Source organism: Oncorhynchus masou, unplaced genomic scaffold, assembly GCF_036934945.1.
Source record: "Oncorhynchus masou masou isolate Uvic2021 unplaced genomic scaffold, UVic_Omas_1.1 unplaced_scaffold_874, whole genome shotgun sequence".
NCBI classification, from domain to species: Eukaryota; Metazoa; Chordata; class Actinopteri; order Salmoniformes; family Salmonidae; genus Oncorhynchus; species Oncorhynchus masou.
Genome location: NW_027015202.1, coordinates 37944 through 61693, shown reverse-complemented (window position 1 = coordinate 61693; position 23750 = coordinate 37944). Strand labels below are relative to the sequence as shown.

The 23750-nt window shown below is 41.4% G+C and overlaps 1 protein-coding gene across 1 annotated transcript in view; it reads left to right on the top strand.

Moving 5' to 3' along the window:
• Positions 1 to 23750, top strand: part of LOC135537941 (protein CASP-like) — a 139218-nt gene that overhangs the window by 85683 nt on the left and 29785 nt on the right. Inside the window, exon 3 of the mRNA XM_064963949.1 lies at positions 13069 to 13116. Within this exon, the coding sequence (XP_064820021.1) occupies positions 13069 to 13116 (48 nt within the window). The remainder of the gene's footprint in view (positions 1 to 13068; positions 13117 to 23750) is intronic.

Here is a 23750-nt window from a genome sequence, read left to right as displayed (position 1 = left end):
TTTATCACTGTGTTTATCACTGTGTTTATCACTGTGTTTATCAGCTGTGTTTATCACTGTGTTTATCACTGTGTTTATCACTGTGTTTATCACTGTGTTTATCACTGTGTTTATCAGCGTGTTTATCACTGTGTTTATCACTGTGTTTATCACTGTGTTTATCACTGTGTTTATCACTGTGTTTATCACTGTGTTTATCAGCGTGTTTATCAGCGTGTTTATCACTGTGTTTATCACTGTGTTTATCACTGTTTATCACTGTGTTTATCACTGTGTTTATCACTGTGTTTATCAGCGTGTTTATCACTGTGTTTATCACTGTGTTTATCACTGTGTTTATCAGCTGTGTTTATCACTGTGTTTATCACTGTGTTTATCACTGTGTTTATCACTGTGTTTATCAGCGTGTTTATCACTGTGTTTATCACTGTGTTTATCACTGTGTTTATCACTGTGTTTATCACTGTGTTTTATCACTGTGTTTATCACTGTGTTTATCACTGTGTTTATCACTGTGTTTATCACTGTGTTTATCAGCGTGTTTATTACTGTGTTTCACTGTGTTTATCACTGTGTTTATCACTGTGTTTATCACTGTGTTTATCACTGTGTTTATCACTGTGTTTATCACTGTGTTTATCAGCGTGTTTATCACTGTGTTTATCAGAGTGTTTATCACTGTGTTTATCATCACTGTGTTTATCACTGTGTTTATCACTGTGTTTATCAGCGTGTTTATCACTGTGTTTATCACTGTGTTTATCACTGTGTTTATCACTGTGTTTATCACTGTGTTTATCACTGTGTTTATCAGCGTGTTTATCACTGTGTTTATCACTGTGTTTATCACTGTGTTTATCACTGTGTTTATCACTGTGTTTATCACTGTTTATCACTGTGTTTATCACTGTGTTTATCACTGTGTTTATCACTGTGTTTATCACTGTGTTTATCACTGTGTTTATCACTGTGTTTATCACTGTGTTTATCACTGTGTTTATCAGCGTGTTTATCACTGTGTTTATCACTGTGTTTATCACTGTGTTTATCACTGTGTTTATCACTGTGTTTATCACTGTGTTTATCAGTGTGTTTATCACTGTGTTTATCACTGTGTTTATCACTGTGTTTATCACTGTGTTTATCACTGTGTTTATCACTGTGTTTATCAGCTGTGTTTATCACGTGTTTATCACTGTGTTTATCACTGTGTTTATCACTGTGTTTATCACTGTGTTTATCACTGTGTTTATCACTGTGTTTATCACTGTGTTTATCACTGTGTTTATCAGCGTGTGTTTATCACTGTGTTTATCACTGTGTTTATCACTGTGTTTATCACTGTGTTTATCACTGTGTTTATCACTGTGTTTATCAGTGTGTTTATCACTGTGTTTATCACTGTGTTTATCAGTGTGTTTATCACTGTGTTTATCACTGTGTTTATCACTGTGTTTATCACTGTGTTTATCACTGTGTTTATCACTGTGTTTATCACTGTGTTTATCAGCGTGTTTATCACTGTGTTTATCAGCGTGTTTATCACTGTGTTTATCACTGTGTTTATCAGCGTGTTTATCACTGTGTTTATCACTGTGTTTATCACTGTGTTTATCACTGTGGTTATCAGTGTGTTTATCAGTGTGTTTATCAGTGTGTTTATCAGTGTGTTTATCACTGTGTTTATCACTGTGTTTATCACTGTGTTTATCACTGTGTTTATCACTGTGTTTATCACTGTGTTTATCACTGTGTTTATCACTGTGTTTATCAGCGTGTTTATCACTGTGTTTATCACTGTGTTTATCACTGTGTTTATCACTGTGTTTATCACTGTGTTTATCACTGTGTTTATCACTGTGTTTATCACTGTTTATCACTGTGTTTATCAGCGTGTTTATCACTGTGTTTATCAGCTGTGTTTATCAGCGTGTTTATCACTGTGTTTATCACTGTGTTTATCACTGTGTTTATCACTGTGTTTATCACTGTGTTTATCACTGTGTTTATCACTGTGTTTATCACTGTGTTTATCACTGTGTTTATCACTGTGTTTATCACTGTGTTTATCACTGTGTTTATCACTGTGTTTATCACTGTGTTTATCACTGTGTTTATCACTGTGTTTATCACTGTGTTTATCAGCTGTGTTTATCACTGTGTTTATCACTGTGTTTATCACTGTGTTTATCACTGTGTTTATCACTGTGTTTATCACTGTGTTTATCACTGTGTTTATCAGCTGTGTTTATCACTGTGTTTATCACTGTGTTTATCACTGTGTTTATCACTGTGTTTATCACTGTTTATCACTGTGTTTATCACTGTGTTTATCACTGTGTTTATCACTGTGTTTATCACTGTGTTTATCAGCGTGTTTATCACTGTGTTTATCACTGTGTTTATCAGTGTGTTTATCACTGTGTTTATCAGTGTGTTTATCACTGTGTTTATCACTGTGTTTATCACTGTGTTTATCACTGTGTTTATCACTGTGTTTATCAGCTGTGTTTATCACTGCGTGTTTATCACTGTGTTTATCACTGTGTTTATCACTGTGTTTATCAGCGTGTTTATCACTGTGTTTATCAGTGTGTTTATCACTGTGTTTATCAGCGTGTTTATCAGCTGTGTTTATCACTGTGTTTATCAGCTGTGTTTATCACTGTGTTTATCACTGTGTTTATCAGCGTGTTTATCACTGTTTATCACTGTGTTTATCACTGTGTTTATCACTGTGTTTCACTGTGTTTATCAGCGTTTATCACTGTGTTTATCACTGTGTTTATCAGTGTTTATCACTGTGTTTATCACTGTGTTTATCACTGTGTTTATCAGCGTGTTTATCACTGTGTTTATCAGCGTGTTTATCACTGTGTTTATCACTGTTTATCACTGTGTTTATCACTGTGTTTATCACTGTGTTTATCACTGTGTTTATCACTGTGTTTATCAGTGTGTTTATCACTGTGTTTATCAGTGTGTTTATCACTGTGTTTATCACTGTGTTTATCACTGTGTTTATCACTGTGTTTATCACTGTGTTTATCAGCGTGTTTATCACTGTGTTTATCACTGTGTTTATCACTGTGTTTATCACTGTGTTTATCAGCGTGTTTATCACTGTGTTTATCACTGTGTTTATCACTGTGTTTATCACTGTGTTTATCACTGTGTTTATCACTGTGTTTATCAGCGTGTTTATCACTGTGTTTATCAGCGTGTTTATCACTGTGTTTATCACTGTGTTTATCACTGTGTTTATCACTGTGTTTATCACTGTGTTTATCACTGTGTTTATCACTGTGTTTATCACTGTGTTTATCACTGTGTTTATCAGTGTGTTTATCACTGTGTTTATCACTGTGTTTATCACTGTGTTTATCACACTGTGTTTATCAGCGTGTTTATCACTGTGTTTATCACTGTGTTTATCACTGTGTTTATCACTGTGTTTATCACTGTGTTTATCACTGTGTTTATCACTGTGTTTATCACTGTGTTTTATCACTGTGTTTATCACTGTGTTTATCACTGTGTTTATCACTGTGTTTATCACTGTGTTTATCAGTGTGTTTATCACTGTGTTTATCACTGTGTTTATCACTGTGTTTATCACTGTGTTTATCACTGTGTTTATCAGCGTGTTTATCACTGTGTTTATCACTGTGTTTATCACTGTGTTTATCACTGTGTTTATCAGTGTGTTTATCAGTGTGTTTATCACTGTGTTTATCAGTGTGTTTATCACTGTGTTTATCACTGTGTTTATCAGTGTGTTTATCACTGTGTTTATCACTGTGTTTATCACTGTGTTTATCACTGTGTTTATCAGCTGTGTTTATCACTGTGTTTATCACTGTGTTTATCAGTGTGTTTATCACTGTGTTTATCACTGTGTTTATCAGTGTTTATCACTGTGTTTATCACTGTGTTTATCACTGTGTTTATCACTGTGTTTATCAGTGTGTTTATCAGTGTGTTTATCACTGTGTTTATCACTGTGTTTATCACTGTGTTTATCACTGTGTTTATCACTGTGTTTATCACTGTGTTTATCACTGTGTTTATCACTGTGTTTATCACTGTGTTTATCACTGTGTTTATCACTGTGTTTATCACTGTGTTTATCAGCGTTTATCACTGTTTATCAGCGTGTTTATCACTGTGTTTATCACTGTGTTTATCAGCTGTGTTTATCACTGTGTTTATCACTGTGTTTATCAGCGTGTTTATCACTGTGTTTATCACTGTGTTTATCACTGTGTTTATCACTGTGTTTATCACTGTGTTTATCACTGTGTTTATCACTGTGTTTATCACTGTGTTTATCACTGTGTTTATCAGTGTGTTTATCACTGTGTTTATCACTGTGTTTATCACTGTGTTTATCACTGTGTTTATCACTGTGTTTATCACTGTGTTTATCACTGTGTTTATCACTGTGTTTATCACTGTGTTTATCAGCACTTGTTTATCACTGTGTTTATCACTGTGTTTATCACTGTGTTTATCACTGTGTTTATCACTGTGTTTATCACTGTGGTTATCAGTGTGTTTATCAGTTTTTATCAGCGTGTTTATCACTGTGTTTATCACTGTGTTTATCACTGTGTTTATCACTGTGTTTATCACTGTGTTTATCACTGTGTTTATCACTGTGTTGTATCACTGTGTTTATCACTGTGTTTATCACTGTGTTTATCACTGTGTTTATCAGTGTGTTTATCACTGTGTTTATCAGCGTGTTTATCACTGTGTTTATCACTGTGTTTATCACTGTGTTTATCACTGTGTTTATCAGTGTGTTTATCACTGTGTTTATCACTGTGTTTATCACGTGTTTATCACTGTGTTTATCACTGTGTTTATCACTGTGTTTATCACTGTGTTTATCACTGTGTTTATCACTGTGTTTATCACTGTGTTTATCAGCTGTGTTTATCACTGTGTTTATCACTGTGTTTATCACTGTGTTTATCACTGTGTTTATCACTGTGTTTATCACTGTGTTTATCAGTGTGTTTATCACTGTGTTTATCACTGTGTTTATCAGCGTGTTTATCACTGTGTTTATCACTGTGTTTATCACTGTGTTTATCAGCTGTGGTTTATCAGCGTGTTTATCACTGTGTTTATCACTGTGTTTATCACTGTGTTTATCACTGTGTTTATCACTGTGTTTATCAGTGTTTATCAGTGTTTTATCACTGTGTTTATCACTGTGTTTATCACTGTGTTTATCAGTGTTTATCTGTGTTTATCACTGTGTTTATCACTGTGTTTATCACTGTGTTTATCACTGTGTTTATCACTGTGTTTTTATCACTGTGTTTATCACTGTGTTTATCACTGTGTTTATCACTGTGTTTATCAGCGTGTTTAGCGTGTTTATCACTGTGTTTATCACTGTGTTTATCACTGTGGTTATCACTGTGTTTATCAGCGTGTTTATCACTGTGTTTATCACTGTGTTTATCACTGTGTTTATCAGCGTGTTTATCACCGTGTTTATCACTGTGTTTATCACTGTGTTTATCACTGTTTATCACTGTGTTTATCACTGTGTTTATCAGCGTGTTTATCACTGTGTTTATCACTGTGTTTATCACTGTGGTTATCAGTGTGTTTATCAGTGTGTTTATCACTGTGTTTATCACTGTGTTTATCACTGTGTTTATCAGTGTGTTTATCACTGTGTTTATCACTGTGTTTATCACTGTGTTTATCACTGTGTTTATCACTGTGTTTATCACTGTGTTTATCACTGTGTTTATCAGCGTGTTTATCACTGTGTTTATCAGCGTGTTTATCACTGTGTTTATCACTGTGTTTATCACTGTGTTTATCACTGTGTTTATCACTGTGTTTATCACTGTGTTTATCACTGTGTTTATCACTGTGTTTATCACTGTGTTTATTACTGTGTTTATCACTGTGTTTATCACTGTGTTTATCACTGTGTTTATCACTGTGTTTATCAGCGTGTTTATCAGTTGTTTATCACTGTGTTTATCACTGTGTTTATCACTGTGGTTATCACTGTGGTTATCAGTGTGTTTATCACTGTGTTTATCACTGTGTTTATCACTGTGTTTATCACTGTGTTTATCACTGTGTTTATCACTGTGTTTATCACTGTGTTTATCACTGTGTTTATCACTGTGTTTATCACTGTGTTTATCACTGTGTTTATCACTGTGTTTATCACTGTGTTTATCACTGTGTTTTATCAGCTGTGTTTATCACTGTGTTTATCACTGTGTTTATCACTGTGTTTATCACTGTGTTTATCACTGTGTTTATCACTGTGTTTATCACTGTGTTTATCACTGTGTTTATCACTGTGTTTATCACTGTGTTTATCACTGTGTTTATCACTGTGTTTATCACTGTGTTTATCACTGTGTTTATCACTGTGTTTATCACTGTGTTTATCACTGTGTTTATCACTGTGTTTATCACTGTGTTTATCACTGTGTTTATCACTGTGTTTATCACTGTGTTTATCACTGTGTTTATCACTGTGTTTATCACTGTGTTTATCACTGTGTTTATCAGTGTTTATCACTGTGTTTATCAGTGTGTTTATCACTGTGTTTATCACTGTGTTTATCACTGTGTTTATCACTGTGTTTATCACTGTGTTTATCAGTTTTTATCACTGTGTTTATCACTGTGTTTATCACTGTGTTTATCACGTGTTTATCACTGTGTTTATCACTGTGTTTATCAGTGTGTTTATCACTGTGTTTATCAGTGTTTATCGTGTTTATCACTGTGTTTATCACTGTGTTTATCAGTGTGTTTATCAGCTGTGTTTATCACTGTGTTTATCACTGTGTTTATCACTGTGTTTATCACTGTGTTTATCACTGTGTTTATCACTGTGTTTATCAGCTTGTTTATCACTGTGTTTATCACTGTGTTTATCACTGTGTTTATCACTGTGTTTATCACTGTGTTTATCAGTGTGTTTATCACTGTGTTTATCACTGTGTTTATCACTGTGTTTATCACTGTGTTTATCACTGTGTTTATCACCGTGTTTATCAGCGTGTTTATCACTGTGTTTATCAGCGTGTTTATCACTGTGTTTATCACTGTGTTTATCACTGTGTTTATCACTGTGTTTATCAGTGTGTTTATCACTGTGTTTATCACTGTGTTTATCACTGTGTTTATCACTGTGTTTATCACTGTGTTTATCAGCGTGTTTATCACTGTGTTTATCACTGTGTTTATCACTGTGTTTATCAGCGTGTTTATCACTGTGTTTATCACTGTGTTTATCAGCGTGTTTATCACTGTGTTTATCACTGTGTTTATCACTGTGTTTATCACTGTGTTTATCACTGTGTTTATCAGCGTGTTTATCACTGTGTTTATCACTGTGTTTATCACTGTGTTTATCACTGTGTTTATCACTGTGTTTATCACTGTGTTTATCACTGTGTTTATCACTGTGTTTATCACTGTGTTTATCACTGTGTTTATCAGTGTGTTTATCACTGTGTTTATCACTGTGTTTATCAGTGTGTTTATCACTGTGTTTATCACTGTGTTTATCACTGTGTTTATCACTGTGTTTATCACTGTGTTTATCACTGTGTTTATCACTGTGTTTATCAGCTGTTTATCACTGTGTTTATCACTGTTTATCACTGTTTATCACTGTGTTTATCACTGTGTTTATCACTGTGTTTATCACTGTGGTTATCAGTGTGTTTATCAGTGTGTTTATCAGTGTGTTTATCAGTGTGTTTATCACTGTGTTTATCACTGTGTTTATCACTGTGTTTATCAGCTGTGTTTATCACTGTGTTTATCACTGTGTTTATCAGCGTGTTTATCACTGTGTTTATCAGCGTGTTTATCACTGTGTTTATCACTGTGTTTATCACTGTGTTTATCACTGTGTTTATCACTGTGTTTATCAGCGTGTTTATCACTGTGTTTATCACGTGTTTATCACTGTGTTTATCAGCGTGTTTATCACTGTGTTTATCACTGTGTTTATCACTGTGTTTATCACTGTGTTTATCACTGTGTTTATCAGCTGTGTTTATCACTGTGTTTATCAGTGTGTTTATCACACTGTGTTTATCACTGTGTTTATCACTGTGTTTATCACTGTGTTTATCACTGTGTTTATCACTGTGTTTATCACTGTGGTTTATCACTGTGTTTATCAGTGTGTTTATCACTGTGTTTATCACTGTGTTTATCATCACTGTGTTTATCACTGTGTTTATCACTGTGTTTATCACTGTGTTTATCACTGTGTTTATCACTGTGTTTATCACTGTGTTTTATCACTGTGTTTATCAGTGTGTGTTTATCACTGTGTTTATCACTGTGTTTATCACTGTGTTTATCACTGTGTTTATCACTGTGTTTATCACTGTGTTTATCAGTGTGTTTATCAGTGTGTTTATCAGTGTGTTTATCACTGTGTTTATCACTGTGTTTATCACTGTGTTTATCAGTGTGTTTATCACTGTGTTTATCAGTGTGTTTATCAGTGTGTTTATCACTGTGTTTATCACTGTGTTTATCACTGTGTTTATCACTGTGTTTATCAGCGTGTTTATCACTGTGTTTATCACTGTGTTTATCACTGTGTTTATCACTGTGTTTATCACTGTGTTTATCAGCGTGCATGTTTATCACTGTGTTTATCACTGTGTTTATCAGCGTTTATCACTGTGTTTATCACTGTGTTTATCACTGTGTTTATCACTGTGTTTATCACTGTGTTTATCACTGTGTTTATCAGCGTGTTTATCACTGTGTTTATCTCTGTGTTTATCACTGTGTTTATCACTGTGTTTATCACTGTGTTTATCACTGTGTTTATCAGTGTGTTTATCAGTGTGTTTATCACTGTGTTTATCAGCTGTGTTTATCACTGTGTTTATCACTGTGTTTATCACTGTGTTTATCAGGTCACTGTGTTTATCACTGTGTGTTTATCACTGTGTTTATCAGTGTGTTTATCACTGTGTTTATCACTGTGTTTATCAGTGTGTTTATCACTGTGTTTATCAGCGTGTTTATCACTGTTTATCAGCGTGTTTATCACTGTTTATCAGCGTGTTTATCACTGTTTATCAGCGTGTTTATCAGCGTGTTTATCACTGTGTTTATCACTGTGTTTATCACTGTGTTTATCAGCGTGTTTATCACTGTGTTTATCAGTTTGTCACTGTGTTTATCACTGTGTTTATCAGCGTGTTTATCACTGTGTTTATCACTGTGGTTATCAGTGTGTTTATCACTGTGTTTATCACTGTGTTTATCACTGTGTTTATCACTGTGTTTATCACTGTGTTTATCAGCGTGTTTATCACTGTGTTTATCACTGTGTTTATCACTGTGTTTATCAGCGTGTTTATCACTGTGTTTATCAGTGTGTTTATCACTGTGTTTATCTCTGTGTTTATCACTGTGTTTATCACTGTGTTTATCACTGTGTTTATCACTGTGTTTATCACTATGTTTATCACTGTGTTTATCAGCTGTGTTTATCACTGTGTTTATCACTGTGTTTATCAGTGTGTTTATCACTGTGTTTATCACGTGTTTATCACTGTGTTTATCACTGTGTTTATCAGCTGTGTTTATCACTGTGTTTATCACTGTGTTTGTCACTGTGTTTATCACTGTGTTTATCAGCGTGTTTATCACTGTGTTTATCAGCGTGTTTATCACTGTGTTTATCAGCGTGTTTATCACTGTGTTTATCACTGTGTTTATCAGCGTGTTTATCACTGTGTTTATCAGTGTGTTTATCACTGTGTTTATCTGTGTGTTTATCAGTGTGTTTATCACTGTGTTTATCACTGTGTTTATCACTGTGTTTATCACTGTGTTTATCACTGTGTTTATCACTGTGTTTATCACTGTGTTTATCACTGTGTTTATCAGTGTGTTTATCACTGTGTTTATCACTGTGTTTATCACTGTGTTTATCACTGTGTTTATCAGCTGTGTTTATCACTGTGTTTATCACTGTGTTTATCACTGTGTTTATCACTGTGTTTATCACTGTGTTTATCACTGTGTTTATCACTGTGTTTATCACTGTGTTTATCACGTGTTTATCACTGTGTTTATCGTGTTTATCACTGTGTTTATCACGTGTTTATCACTGTGTTTATCACTGTGTTTATCAGCGTGTTTATCACTGTGTTTATCACTGTGTTTATCAGTGTTTATCTGTGTTTATCAGCGTGTTTATCACTGTGTTTATCACTGTGTTTATCAGCTGTGTTTATCACTGTGTTTATCACTGTGTTTATCAGCTTGTTTATCACTGTGTTTATCACTGTGTTTATCACTGTGTTTATCACTGTGTTTATCACTGTGTTTATCAGCTGTATTTATCAGCGTGTTTATCACTGTGTTTATCACTGTGTTTATCACTGTGTTTATCAGCGTGTTTATCACTGTGTTTATCACTGTGTTTATCACTGTGTTTATCACTGTGTTTATCAGCGTGTTTATCACTGTGTTTATCACGTGTTTATCACTGTGTTTATCACTGTGTTTATCACTGTGTTTATCACTGTGTTTATCACTGTGTTTATCAGCGTGTTTATCACTGTGTTTATCACTGTGTTTATCAGCGTGTTTATCACTGTGTTTATCACTGTGTTTATCAGCTGTTTATCAGCTGTGTTTATCACTGTGTTTATCAGCTGTGTTTATCAGCGTGTTTATCACGTGTTTATCACTGTGTTTATCACTGTGTTTATCAGCGTGTTTATCAGCGGTTTATCANTGTTTATCACTGTGTTTATCACTGTGTTTATCAGCGTGTTTATCAGCGTGTTTATCAGCGTGTTTATCACTGTGTTTATCACTGTGTTTATCAGCGTGTTTATCAGCGTGTTTATCACTGTGTTTATCACTGTGTTTATCAGCGTGTTTATCAGCGTGTTTATCAGCGTGTTTATCACTGTGTTTATCACTGTGTTTATCACTGTGTTTATCAGCTGTGTTTATCAGCGTTTATCAGTTTATCACTGTGTTTATCACTGTGTTTATCAGCGTCTTTATCCTGTGTTTATCACTGTGTTTATCAGTGTGTTTATCACTGTGTTTATCACTGTTTTATCACTGTGTTTATCACTGTGTTTATCAGCGTGTTCTCAGCGTGTTTATCACTGTTTATCACTGTGTTTATCACTGTGTTTATCACTGTGTTTATCACTGTGTTTATCAGCGTGTTTATCACTGTGTTTATCACTGTGTTTATCACTGTGTTTATCACTGTGTTTATCAGTGTGTTTATCAGCGTGTTTATCACTGTGTTTATCACTGTGTTTATCACTGTGTTTATCACTGTGTTTATCACTGTGTTTATCACTGTGTTTATCAGCTGTTTATCCTGTTTATCACTGTGTTTATCACTGTGTTTATCACTGTGTTTATCAGCGTGTTTATCACTGTGTTTATCACTGTGTTTATCAGCACTGTGTTTATCACTGTGTTTATCACTGTGTTTATCAGTGTGTTTATCACTGTGTTTATCACTGTGTTTATCACTGTGTTTATCACTGTGTTTATCAGCGTGTTTATCAGCGTGTTTATCACTGTGTTTATCACTGTGTTTATCACTGTGTTTATCACTGTGTTTATCACTGTGTTTATCAGCTGTGTTTATCACTGTGTTTATCTCTGTGTTTATCACTGTGTTTATCACTGTGTTTATCACTGTGTTTATCACTGTGTTTATCCAGCTGTGTTTATCACTGTGTTTATCTCTGTGTTTATCACTGTGTTTATCTCTGTGTTTATCACTGTGTTTATCACTGTGTTTATCACTGTGTTTATCAGCTGTGTTTATCACTGTGTTTATCACTGTGTTTATCACTGTGTTTATCACTGTGTTTATCTCTGTGTTTATCACTGTGTTTATCACTGTGTTTATCACTGTGTTTATCACTGTGTTTATCAGCTGTGTTTATCAGCTGTGTTTATCAGCGTGTTTATCAGCGTTTATCACTGTGTTTTTATCACTGTGTTTATCATCACTGTGTTTATCACTGTGTTTATCACTTGTTTATCTGTGTTTATCACTGTGTTTATCAGTGTGTTTATCAGTGTGTTTATCAGCGTGTTTATCAGCGTGTTTATCACTGTGTTTATCAGCGTGTTTATCACTGTGTTTATCAGTGTGTTTATCAGCGTGTTTATCACTGTGTTTATCACTGTGTTTATCACTGTGTTTATCACTGTGTTTATCACTGTGTTTATCAGTGTGTTTATCAGCGTGTTTATCACTGTGTTTATCAGCGTGTTTATCACTGTGTTTATCACTGTGTTTATCAGTGTGTTTATCAGCGTGTTTATCACTGTGTTTATCACTGTGTTTATCAGTGTGTTTATCACTGTGTTTATCAGCGTGTTTATCACTGTGTTTATCACTGTGTTTATCACTGTGTTTATCACTGTGTTTATCACTGTGTTTATCTCTGTGTTTATCACTGTGTTTATCACTGTGTTTATCAGCGTGTTTATCACTGTGTTTATCACTGTGTTTATCACTGTGTTTATCACTGTGTTTATCACTGTGTTTATCAGCGTGTTTATCACTGTGTTTATCAGCGTGTTTATCACTGTGTTTATCACTGTGTTTATCAGTGTGTTTATCAGCGTGTTTATCACTGTGTTTATCACTGTGTTTATCAGTGTGTTTATCACTGTGTTTATCAGCGTGTTTATCACTGTGTTTATCACTGTGTTTATCACTGTGTTTATCACTGTGTTTATCTCTGTGTTTATCACTGTGTTTATCTCTGTGTTTATCTCTGTGTTTATCAGCGTGTTTATCACTGTGTTTATCTCTGTGTTTATCTCTGTGTTTATCTCTGTGTTTATCAGTGTGTTTATCTCTGTGTTTATCACTGTGTTTATCACTGTGTTTATCAGTGTGTTTATCACTGTGTTTATCACTGTGTTTATCACTGTGTTTATCACTGTGTTTATCACTGTGTTTATCACTGTGTTTATCACTGTGTTTATCTCCGTGTTCTAAACTGTTTCTTCTTCGTCTTTCAGGATGTCAGAAAGCAAGTGGCTCCTCTGCTCAAGAGCTTCCAGGGAGAGGTGAGTGTGTGTGTGTGTGTGTGTGTGTGTGTGTGTGTGTGTGTGTGTGTGTGTGTGTGTGTGTGTGTGTGTGTGTGTGTGTGTGTGTGTGCGTGGTTTCTGAACTGTGTGTGCGTGGTTTCCAGAACTGTGCGTGTGTGTGTGTGTGTGTGCGTGGTTTCCAGAACTGTGTGTGTGTGTGCGTGGTTTCAGAACTGTGCGTGTGTGTGTGTGCGTGGTTTCCAGAACTGTGTGTGTGTGTGTGTGTGTGCGTGGTTTCCAGAACTGTGCGTGTGTGTGTGTGCGTGGTTTCCAGAACTGTGCGTGTGTGTGTGTCCTCTTGTATTTCAGTACATAGATGTACTGTGTAAGTATCAGATGTATGAAGCCCAGGCAGTGAGAGAGGTTTTTATTCCTGTTTTTTTCTCTATTTTAATATATATATATTTAACCATTATTTAAGTAGGCAAGTCAGTTAATAATGACGGCCTGCCCCGGCCAAACCTAGACGATGCTGGGCTAATTGTAGGTCGCAGTTGTAAATGAGAACTTGTTCTCAACTGGCCTGGTTGAATAAAGGTGAAACAAAAATATTTTTTACAATTACAAAAATTGTGCACCGCCCTATGGGACTCCCAATCACGGCCGACTGTGATACAGGGACTGTAGTGACACCTCTAGCACTGAGATGCAGTGCCTTAGACCGCTGAGCCACTCAGGAGCCCTCTTGTGCCCCCCTCTCTCGTGTTCCCCTCTCTCTCGTTCTCCTCTCTCTCTTGTGCTCTCCTCTCTCTCATGTTCCCCTCTCTCTCGTTCTCCTCTCTCTCTCGTGCTCCTCTCTCTCTCGTGCTCCTCTCTCTCTCGTGCTCCTCTCTCTCTCGAGCTCCCCTCTCTCTCGTGCTCCTCTCTCTCTCGTGCTCCTCTCTCTCTCTCGTTCTCCTCTCTCTCTCGTGCTCCCCTCTCTCTCGTGCTCCCCTCTCTCTCGTGCTCCTCTCTATCTCGTGCTCCTCGCTCTCTCGTGCTCCTCTCTCTCTCGTGCTCCTCTCTCTCTCGTGCTCCTCTCTCTCTCCTTCTCCTCTCTCTCTCGTGCTCCCTCTCTCTCGTGCTCCCCTCTCTCTCGTGCTCCCCTCTCTCTCGTGCTCCTCTCTCTCTCGTGCTCCTCTCTCTCTCGTGCTCCTCTCTCTCTCGTTCTCCTCTCTCTCTCGTGCTCCTCTCTCTCTCGTGCTCCTCTCTCTCTCGTGCTCCTCTCTCGTTCTCCCTCTCTCCCGTGCTCCTCTCTCTCTCGTGCTCCTCTCTCTCTCGTGCTCCTGCTCCTCGTGCTCCCCTCTCTCTGGTGCTCCCCTCTATCTCGTGCTCCTCTCTCTCTCGTGCTCCTCGCTCTCTCGTGCTCCTCGCTCTCTCGTGCTCCTCTCTCTCTCTCGTGCTCCCCTCTCTCTCTCGTGCTCCTCTCTCTCTCGTGCTCCTCGCTCTCTCGTGCTCCCGCTCTCTCGTGCTCCTCGCTCTCTCGTGCTCCTCTCTCTCGTGCTCTCCCCCTCTCGTGCTCCTCTCTCTCGTGCTCCTCGCTCTCTCGTGCCCCGCTCTCTCGTGCTCCTCTCTCTCTCTCGTGCTCCCCTCTCTCTCTCGTGCTCCCTCTCTCGTGCTCCTCTCTCTCGTGCTCCCCTGTCTCGTGCTCCCCTGTCTCGTGCTCCCCTGTCTCGTGCTCCCCTCTCTCGTGCTCCCCTGTCTCGTGCTCCCCTCTCTCTCGTGCTCCCCTCTCTCTCGTGCTCCTCTCTCTCGTGCTCCTCTCTCTCGTGCTCCTCTCTCTCGTGCTCCTCTCCTCATTCTGTCCTTTAACCTCTGGCCATGTTTAAATTGCATCATCATCACAACCTAAACCCATCAGCCAATCACAGTCCACTAATCTTAATTCCTCTCATTCTACATGGCTGCACCGTCTCTTGGGGGATGTTGCTTTTCATAAAATCACTCGTTTGTCTCCAGCGTTGTTGTTGACGTTGACGTCGCCGTTGTTGTTGTTGACGTCGCCGTTGTTAACGTCTTAATGAACACCGGTATCTCACTGCGCCTGCGCTATCAAAAAGGAGTTGTCTGTGGCGTCAGCGTGTCTTGTTCGAAGACTCCCCTGTGAGTCATAGTTTCATCATGACGCTCATCTTCCTGCTATGGAAGCTGCTGTTGTGGACTTGGACGGTTACGAGGGTGGAGTGAGTGGTTCTACCCTATGATTTCACCTCCCTGAGCCACACACACACACACACACACACGCACACGCACACGCACACGCACACATACACATACACACACACGCGTGCACACACACACACGCACACACACGTGCACGCACACACATACACACACACACACACACACACACACACACACACACACACACACACACACACACACACACACACACACACACACACACACACACACACACACACACACACACACACACACACACACACACACACACACACACACACACACACACACACACACATACACACACACATACACACACACACACACACACACACACACATACACACACACACACACACACACACACACACACACACACACACACACACACATACACACACACACACACACACACACACACATACACACACACACACACACACACACACACACACACACACACACACATACAAACACACACACACACACACACACACACACACACACACACACACACACACACACACACACACACACACACACACACACACACACACACACACACACACACACACACACACACACACACACACACATATCCAATGTGACATGGTTGCCTTGCCGCAGGACTGAGAATATTCCGGTGTGACATCGGGGTTGTGGTTCCTCTTTCTCCCAGCAGTAGTCAGTTGTTATTTTAATGTGCTGTAATTTCAGGGGCTTCACACAGTCTTTGTTGATCCAGAGTCTATAACGAATATTAAGAGTTTTGATGTGGTGCAGAGAAAGTACATGTGTTCTTTGACTTACTGCGCACGCACGCACGCACGCACGCACACACATTGTCACACGTACTTGTGTACACACAGACTTGTATTGTGATTAATGTTGGGCCCTGTCAAACAAAGCAGCCACATATATCTAACATTTAATATTCTGTTGTAATTCCTAGTGTTTTAACCTGCCGGGACCTGTTATCCAGGGATCTAACAGTGTAATTAATGTGCTGTTGTAATTCCTAGTGTTTTAACCTGCCGGGACCTGTTATCCAGGGATCTAACAGTGTAATTAATGTGCTGTTGTAATTCTTAGTGTTTTAACCTGCCGGGACCTGTTATCCAGGGATCTAACAGTGTAATTAATGTGCTGTTGTAATTCCTAGTGTTTTACCCTGCCGGGACCTGTTATCCAGGGATCTAACAGTGTAATTAATGTGCTGTTGTAATTCCTAGTGTTTTACCCTGCCGGGACCTGTTATCCAGGGATCTAACAGTGTAATTAATGTGCTGTTGTAATTCCTAGTGTTTTACCCTGCCGGGACCTGTTATCCAGGGATCTAACAGTGTAATTAATGTGCTGTTGTAATTCCTAGTGTTTTACCCTGCCGGGACCTGTTATCCAGGGATCTAGGTCCCTGTTGTTGATGAACCTACATCAACCATGTAATCTACACTGAACAAAAATATAAACGCAATATGTAAAGTGTTTTCATGAGCTGAAATAAAAGATCCCAGAAATGTTCAATACGCACAAAAAGCTTATTTGTCTCAATTGTTGTGCACAAATTTGTTTACATCCCTGTTTGTGAGCATTTCTCCTTTGCCAAGAAAATCATTCCACCTGCCAGCTGTGGCATATCAAGAAGCTGATTAAACAGCATGACCATTACACAGGTGCACCTTGTGCTGGGGACAATAAAAGGCCACTCTAAAATGTGCAGTTTTGTCACACAACGCCACAAGTTTTGAAGGAGCGTACAATTGACATGCTGACTGCAGGAATGTCCACCAGAGCTGTTGCCAGAGAATGTAATTTTTATTTCTCTTCCATAAGCCGCCTCCAACGTCGTTTTTGAGAATTTGGGAGTACACCAAACCGGCTACCCAACAGCAGACCACGTGTAACCACACCAGCTCAGGACCTCCACATCAGGGCTTCTTCACCTGCGGGATCTTCTGATGGGGGGGGGGGTGCTGAGGAGTATTTCTCTGTCTGTAACAAAGCCCTTTTGTGGGCAAAATTTCATTTTGATTGGCTTGGCCTGGCTCCCAGTGGGTGGGGCTGTTCCCTCCCAGGCCCACCCATGGCTGGGCCTGCCTCCCAGTGGGTGGGGCTGCCTCCCAGTGGGTGGGGCTGTTCCCTCCCAGGCCCACCCATGGCTGGGCCTGCCTCCCAGTGGGTGGGGCTGCCTCCCAGTGGGTGGGGCTGTTTCCTCCCAGGCCCACCCATGGCTGGGCCTGCCTCCCAGTGGGTGGGGCTGCCTCCCAGTGGGTGGGGCTGTTCCCTCCCAGGCCCACCCATGGCTGGGCCTGCCTCCCAGTGGGTGGGCCTGGCTCCCAGTGGGTGGGGCTGCCTCCCAGTGGGTGGGGCTGTTCCCTCCCAGGCCCACCCATGGCTGGGCCTGCCTCCCAGTGGGTGGGGCTGCCTCCCAGTGGGTGGGGCTGCCTCCCAGTGGGTGGGGCTGTTCCCTCCCAGGCCCAGCCATGGCTGGGCCTGCCTCCCAGTGGGTGGGCCTGGCTCCCAGTGGGTGGGGCTGCCTCCCAGTGGGTGGGGCTGCCTCCCAGTGGGTGGGGCTGTTTCCTCCCAGGCCCACCCATGGCTGGGCCTGCCTCCCAGTGGGTGGGGCTGTTCCCTCCCAGGCCCACCCATGGCTGTATCCCTGCCCAGTCAGGTGAAATCCATAGATTAGGGCCTAATCCGTTTTTTTCTCAATTGACTGATTTCCTGATATGAACTGTAACTACGTCAAATCTTTGAAAATTGTTGCGTTTATATTTTAGTTCGGTGTTGTTCTCTGATCAACACCGGGGCTTTGTGAATACTGTATGTTTGGTAACAGAATCCAAATCTGATACTTCCCTCTGTCTTGGGCCATACTAATCAAACAGACTTCTGTTCCCACAGGAGGGTGTGTGTGTGTGTGTGTGTGTGTGTGTGTGTGTGTGTGTGTGTGTGTGTGTGGCCTATTTTGTGTTTCCTGCAGGTCCATTGATCAGATAAGAATTTCCATTATCCCTCAGACTCTACTTTCTACTACCATCCCTTATCACACACATACACACAATGTCCTTCACACACAATGGGCAGATGGATAGGCGTGGCTGGTGCTGAGTGATGATGTCAGAAGGTGCTGACGTGTGTGTGTGGGGGGGGGGGGCAGGGAAGTACACTTGCCCGTTTTCTGTTGTGTGTGTGAACACGTGTACATGTCATATCTCTATAGTGCACAGGTCTGTTACCAACTGTGTAGATAATCACCTAGGGATGTCTGTACAGTAGATGTAGTGTTTTATAGTCATCTAGGGGTGTTTGTACAGTAGATGTAGTGTTTTATAGTCATCTAGGGGTGTTTGTACAGTAGATGTAGTGTTTTATAGTCATCTAGGGGTGTTTGTACAGTAGATGTAGTGTTTTATAGTCATCTAGGGATGTCTGTACAGTAGATGTAGTGTTTTATAGTCATCTAGGGATGTCTGTACAGTAGATGTAGTGTTTTATAGTCATCTAGGGGTGTTTGTACAGTAGATGTCGTGTGTTATAGTCATCTAGGGATGTCTGTACAGTAGATGTAGTGTTTTATAGTCATCTAGGGATGTCTGTACAGTAGATGTAGTGTTTTATAGTCATCTAGGGGTGTTTGTACAGTAGATGTAGTGTTTTATAGTCATCTAGGGATGTCTGTACAGTAGATGTAGTGTTTTATAGTCATCTAGGGATGTCTGTACAGTAGATGTAGTGTTTTATAGTCATCTAGGGGTGTTTGTACAGTAGATGTCGTGTGTTATAGTCATCTAGGGATGTCTGTACAGTAGATGTAGTGTTTTATAGTCATCTAGGGATGTCTGTACAGTAGATGTAGTGTTTTATAGTCATCTAGGGGTGTTTGTACAGTAGATGTAGTGTTTTATAGTCATCTAGGGGTGTTTGTACAGTAGATGTAGTGTTTTATAGTCATCTAGGGATGTCTGTACAGTAGATGTAGTGTTTTATAGTCATCTAGGGGTGTTTGTACAGTAGATGTCGTGTGTTATAGTCATCTAGGGATGTCTGTACAGTAGATGTAGTGTTTTATAGTCATCTAGGGGTGTTTGTACAGTAGATGTCGTGTGTTATAGTCATCTAGGGATGTTTGTACAGTAGATGTAGTGTTTTATAGTCATCTAGGGATGTCTGTACAGTAGATGTAGTGTTTTATAGTCATCTAGGGGTGTTTGTACAGTAGATGTGTGTTTATAGTCATCTAGGGGTGTTTGTACAGTAGATGTAGTGTTTTATAGTCATCTAGGGATGTCTGTACAGTAGATGTAGTGTTTTATAGTCATCTAGGGGTGTTTGTACAGTAGATGTCGTGTGTTATAGTCATCTAGGGATGTCTGTACAGTAGATGTAGTGTTTTATAGTCATCTAGGGATGTCTGTACAGTAGATGTAGTGTTTTATAGTCATCTAGGGATGTTTGTACAGTAGATGTAGTGTTTTATAGTCATCTAGGGATGTCTGTACAGTAGATGTAGTGTTTTATAGTCATCTAGGGATGTCTGTACAGTAGATGTAGTGTTTTATAGTCATCTAGGGATGTCTGTACAGTAGATGTGTCAGGATTTGGCCAGGGTTGTTCCGGGTTTTGGTCAGTAGATGTCCCCATTGTGCTTTTTGTCCCTATGTTTTTCCCTTGATCCCCATTATTATTTGCACCTGTGTCTCGTTTCCCTGATTGTATTTAAACCCTTTGTTTCCCAGTTCTGTGCTCTGTGTTTGTATGTTAGCACCCTGCCCTAGTGTTCTGTGTACTCTTGTCGATTCCGGGTGAAGTTCTTGTGGTATTCTGTTTTTTGTTTTTGTTTATTTTTTGGTGAGTTTCTTTTGAGGTCTTTTTGTGTTTTTCCTACCACCTTTTGGATTTGCCATTTTTTGCATTTTAGGATTTTTTTCTTTATTAAATACACCGTCTTAAGTACTGCTGTGTCTGCCTCATCTTCTGGGTTCTGCTGTCTATTCGTGGCTCAGTTGGTTAAGTGACTGTTTCTCACCCGGAGACCCAGGTTCGAAAACCGGGTCCTGACAGAAACACAGAGCCAAAAATGAACCCAGAGGCAGCCAGTTCCCAGGACCTTTTGCCACGCTGTCCCACCACCAGGAGACTGTCCAACGCCACGAAGCCGCCCTGGTTCAGCAAGAGGCCTTAATGGCTAGACATTCTCATCTTCTGTCGGAGATGCTGACTTCCATTAAGCAAATATCTGATCGACTTACCCCGGCAACAGTTTCCGTCCCAGTACCTCAGGTTCACGTACCCATGGCAGTTAACCCCCTGGCTGAACCTCGTCTTCCACCTCCCCAACGGTTCTCAGGTGATCCAAGTGCTTGTAAAGGCTTTCTCACTCAATGTTCTCTCTCCTTTGAGCTGCAACCCTCGTCGTTTCCCACCGACCGGTCTAAGATCGCATATATCATCACCCTGCCCTGGCCTGGGCTACTGCTGTATGGGATGCCCATAGTTCCTGCTGTGCCAGCTACTCTGCCTTTGCTGAGGAATTCAAACGAGTGTTTCAAGGCCCAAGCAGTGGTTCTGACTCAGCCAAACAGCTCCTGACTCTCCATCAAGGTTGGCGCAGCGTGACGGACTATGCCATCCAGTTCCGCACGGTGGCAGCAGCGAGTGGCTGGAACAACGAGGCGCTCACGGTGTGCTTTCTGAAAGGCCTTTCCGACACTATCCAAGATGAACTGGCCACTCGGGAACCACCGGACAATCTCGAGTCCCTGATCAAGTTGGCCTCACGCATTGACCAGCGTCTGAGAGAGAGAGAACTCAACCGTAGACCTCTAGCCCCTATCAGTCCCAGCTCCGAGTCCCCACCTTTATCATCGCTGGCTCCACCGGAACCCATGCAGATTGGACGCATCTCCCAGGCTGAGAGAGACCGCCGGATGAGGGAGCGACGCTGTCTATATTGCGGCAAACCGGGCCATTTCCGTTCCACGTGTCCCGGGCTCCAGGGAAACGCTCTGTCCCGTACAGACCGGGGGAACTGTAACGGGAAACATAACCTCCTCCCATCCGTCCAACTCCCGTCTGCTCATTCCAGTCACCCTCTCCTGGGACAACCACAAGCTTCACCTTCAAGCCTTGGTAGACTCTGGAGCCGCAGGTAACTTCATGGATGGTGTCTGGGCGAAGGAGAATGGCGTTCCTCTGAACTCTAAGTGACCCCATGAGGGTTACTACATTGGATGGAAGCCCTTGGGATCTGGACTTGTCACTCATGTCACTACCTCCTTGAGACTTTCAGTTTCACAACACCAGGAATTGATGAACTTTCATTTGATCTCCTGTTCCGAGTTCCCTCTTGTCCTTGGATACCCCTGGCTTCACAGCCATAACCCTCACATCGACTGGTCTGTGGGCACTATCAAGCAGTGGGGTCCTACGTGCCAAGCTACTTGTATTTTCCAGAATTCCCCGAGTTCTACTCCCGAGTCTTTAGATTCCATCGACCTGAACCGAGTTCCCGAGTGTTACCATGACCTCAAACTGGTGTTTAGCAAACAGAGGGCCACCATGCTACCACCCCATAGATCTTACGATTGCCCCATCGACCTGTTTCCGGGCACTTGCCCACCCAGGGGTCGGATCTTTTCCCTATCTCCACCCGAACGAGCTGCTATGGATACCTACATCAAGGACTCTCTGGAAGCAGGCCTCATGCGTCCATCAACCTTCCCGGCGGGAGCAGGGTTTTTCTTTGTGGCCAAGAAAGATGGTGGATTACGTCCTTGCATCGACTACCGGGGACTCAATGACATAACCGTCCGTAACCGTTACCCGCTACCCCTTATGGCCACAGCCTTCGAGCTGCTCCAGGAAGCAGTTGTTTTCACTAAGCTTGACCTGCGGAACGCATACCATCTTGTGCGGATCAGACCTGGTGACGAGTGGAAGACCGCTTTCAACACGCCTACTGGTCACTATGAATACTTGGTGATGCCCTTCGGCCTGACCAACGCCCCAGCTGTGTTCCAAGCGCTCATAAACGATGTGCTTAGGGATATGCTTAACATATTTGTGTTCGTTTACTTGGATGACATCCTCATCTTTTCGAGCTCCCTTCAAGAACACACTAAGCATGTCAGACAAGTACTCAAACGCCTCCTGGACAGCCATCTGTACGTTAAGCCGGAAAATGTGAATTCCATTCATCCCGAGTACAATTCCTGGGATTTGTAGTGGAACCCGGTCGAGTTCAAATGGACCCTAGGAAGGTAGAGGCGGTAGCGGATTGGCCCACCCCCAAATCCGTTAAGGATGTTCAGCGTTTCCTGGGCTTCACAAACTTTTACCGCAAGTTCATCAAGAACTTCAGTTTGGTGGCAGCTCCTCTCTCAGCTTTAACCAAAGGTGGCAATGCAAGGTTTTTGTGGGGAAGAGAAGCTGAGACGGCCTTCCAAGGACTCAAGCAGCGCGTCCTCTCTGCTCCCATCCTGATACTACCGACTACGGATGAACCATTTGTGGTGGAGGTAGACGCATCAGAGGTTGGTGTTGGAGCTGTCCTGTCTCAGAGGGGTGAAGACAAGAAGCTTCATCCGTGCGCTTTCTTCTCACACCGGCTTACCCCGACTGAGAGGAACTACGATGTGGGGATCGTGAACTCCTAGCGGTTAAGATGGCATTGAAGGATGGAGACACTGGCTCGAGGGGGCTTCTCACCCGTTTCAAGTGCTTACGGACCACAAAAATCTGGAGTATATCCAGCAGGCAAGCGATTGAACTCTAGACAAGCTAGATGGTCTCTTTTCTTCAATCGATTCCAGTTTATCCTCACCTATCGGCCCGGGTCGAAGAATCTCAAACCGGATGCCCTGTCCCGAGTCTACGCTCCTGCCATTCGAGATGACACGGACATGCCTGTCCTTCCTGCTGCTAAGATTGTGGCTCCGATCTCGTGGCAAGTTGAGGATACCGTGAGACGTGCTCAAGCTAGCGAACCGGACCCTAAAGGAGGCCCTGCCAATCGGTTGTTTGTCCCCAAGGCAGTGAGGACTCAGGTCCTTCTGTGGGGGCACTCCTCTCGCCCTCACCTGTCATCCGGGCGTAGGGTCGACCTTGGAGTTCATCCAGCGTAAGTTCTGTGGCCTACCATAAGAGAAGACGTTGCCACTTTCACAATGCCTGCCCCGTGCTGCCAGGGCAAATCTTCTCACCTCCGCCCTCAAGGACTCCTTCACCCTTTACCTGTTCCCCACAGACCCTGGTCCCATATCTCATTGGACTTTATTACTGACTTCCTCCATCCCATGGCAATACTACTATCCTAGTCATAATCGACAGGTTTTCAAAGGCGGCCAGGTTCGTCCCTCTGACTAAGTTACCTTCTGCCAAGGAAACGGCTGAGTTGGTAATTAATCATGTGTTCCGAGTCTTCGGCATTCCTCAAGATGTGGTTTCTG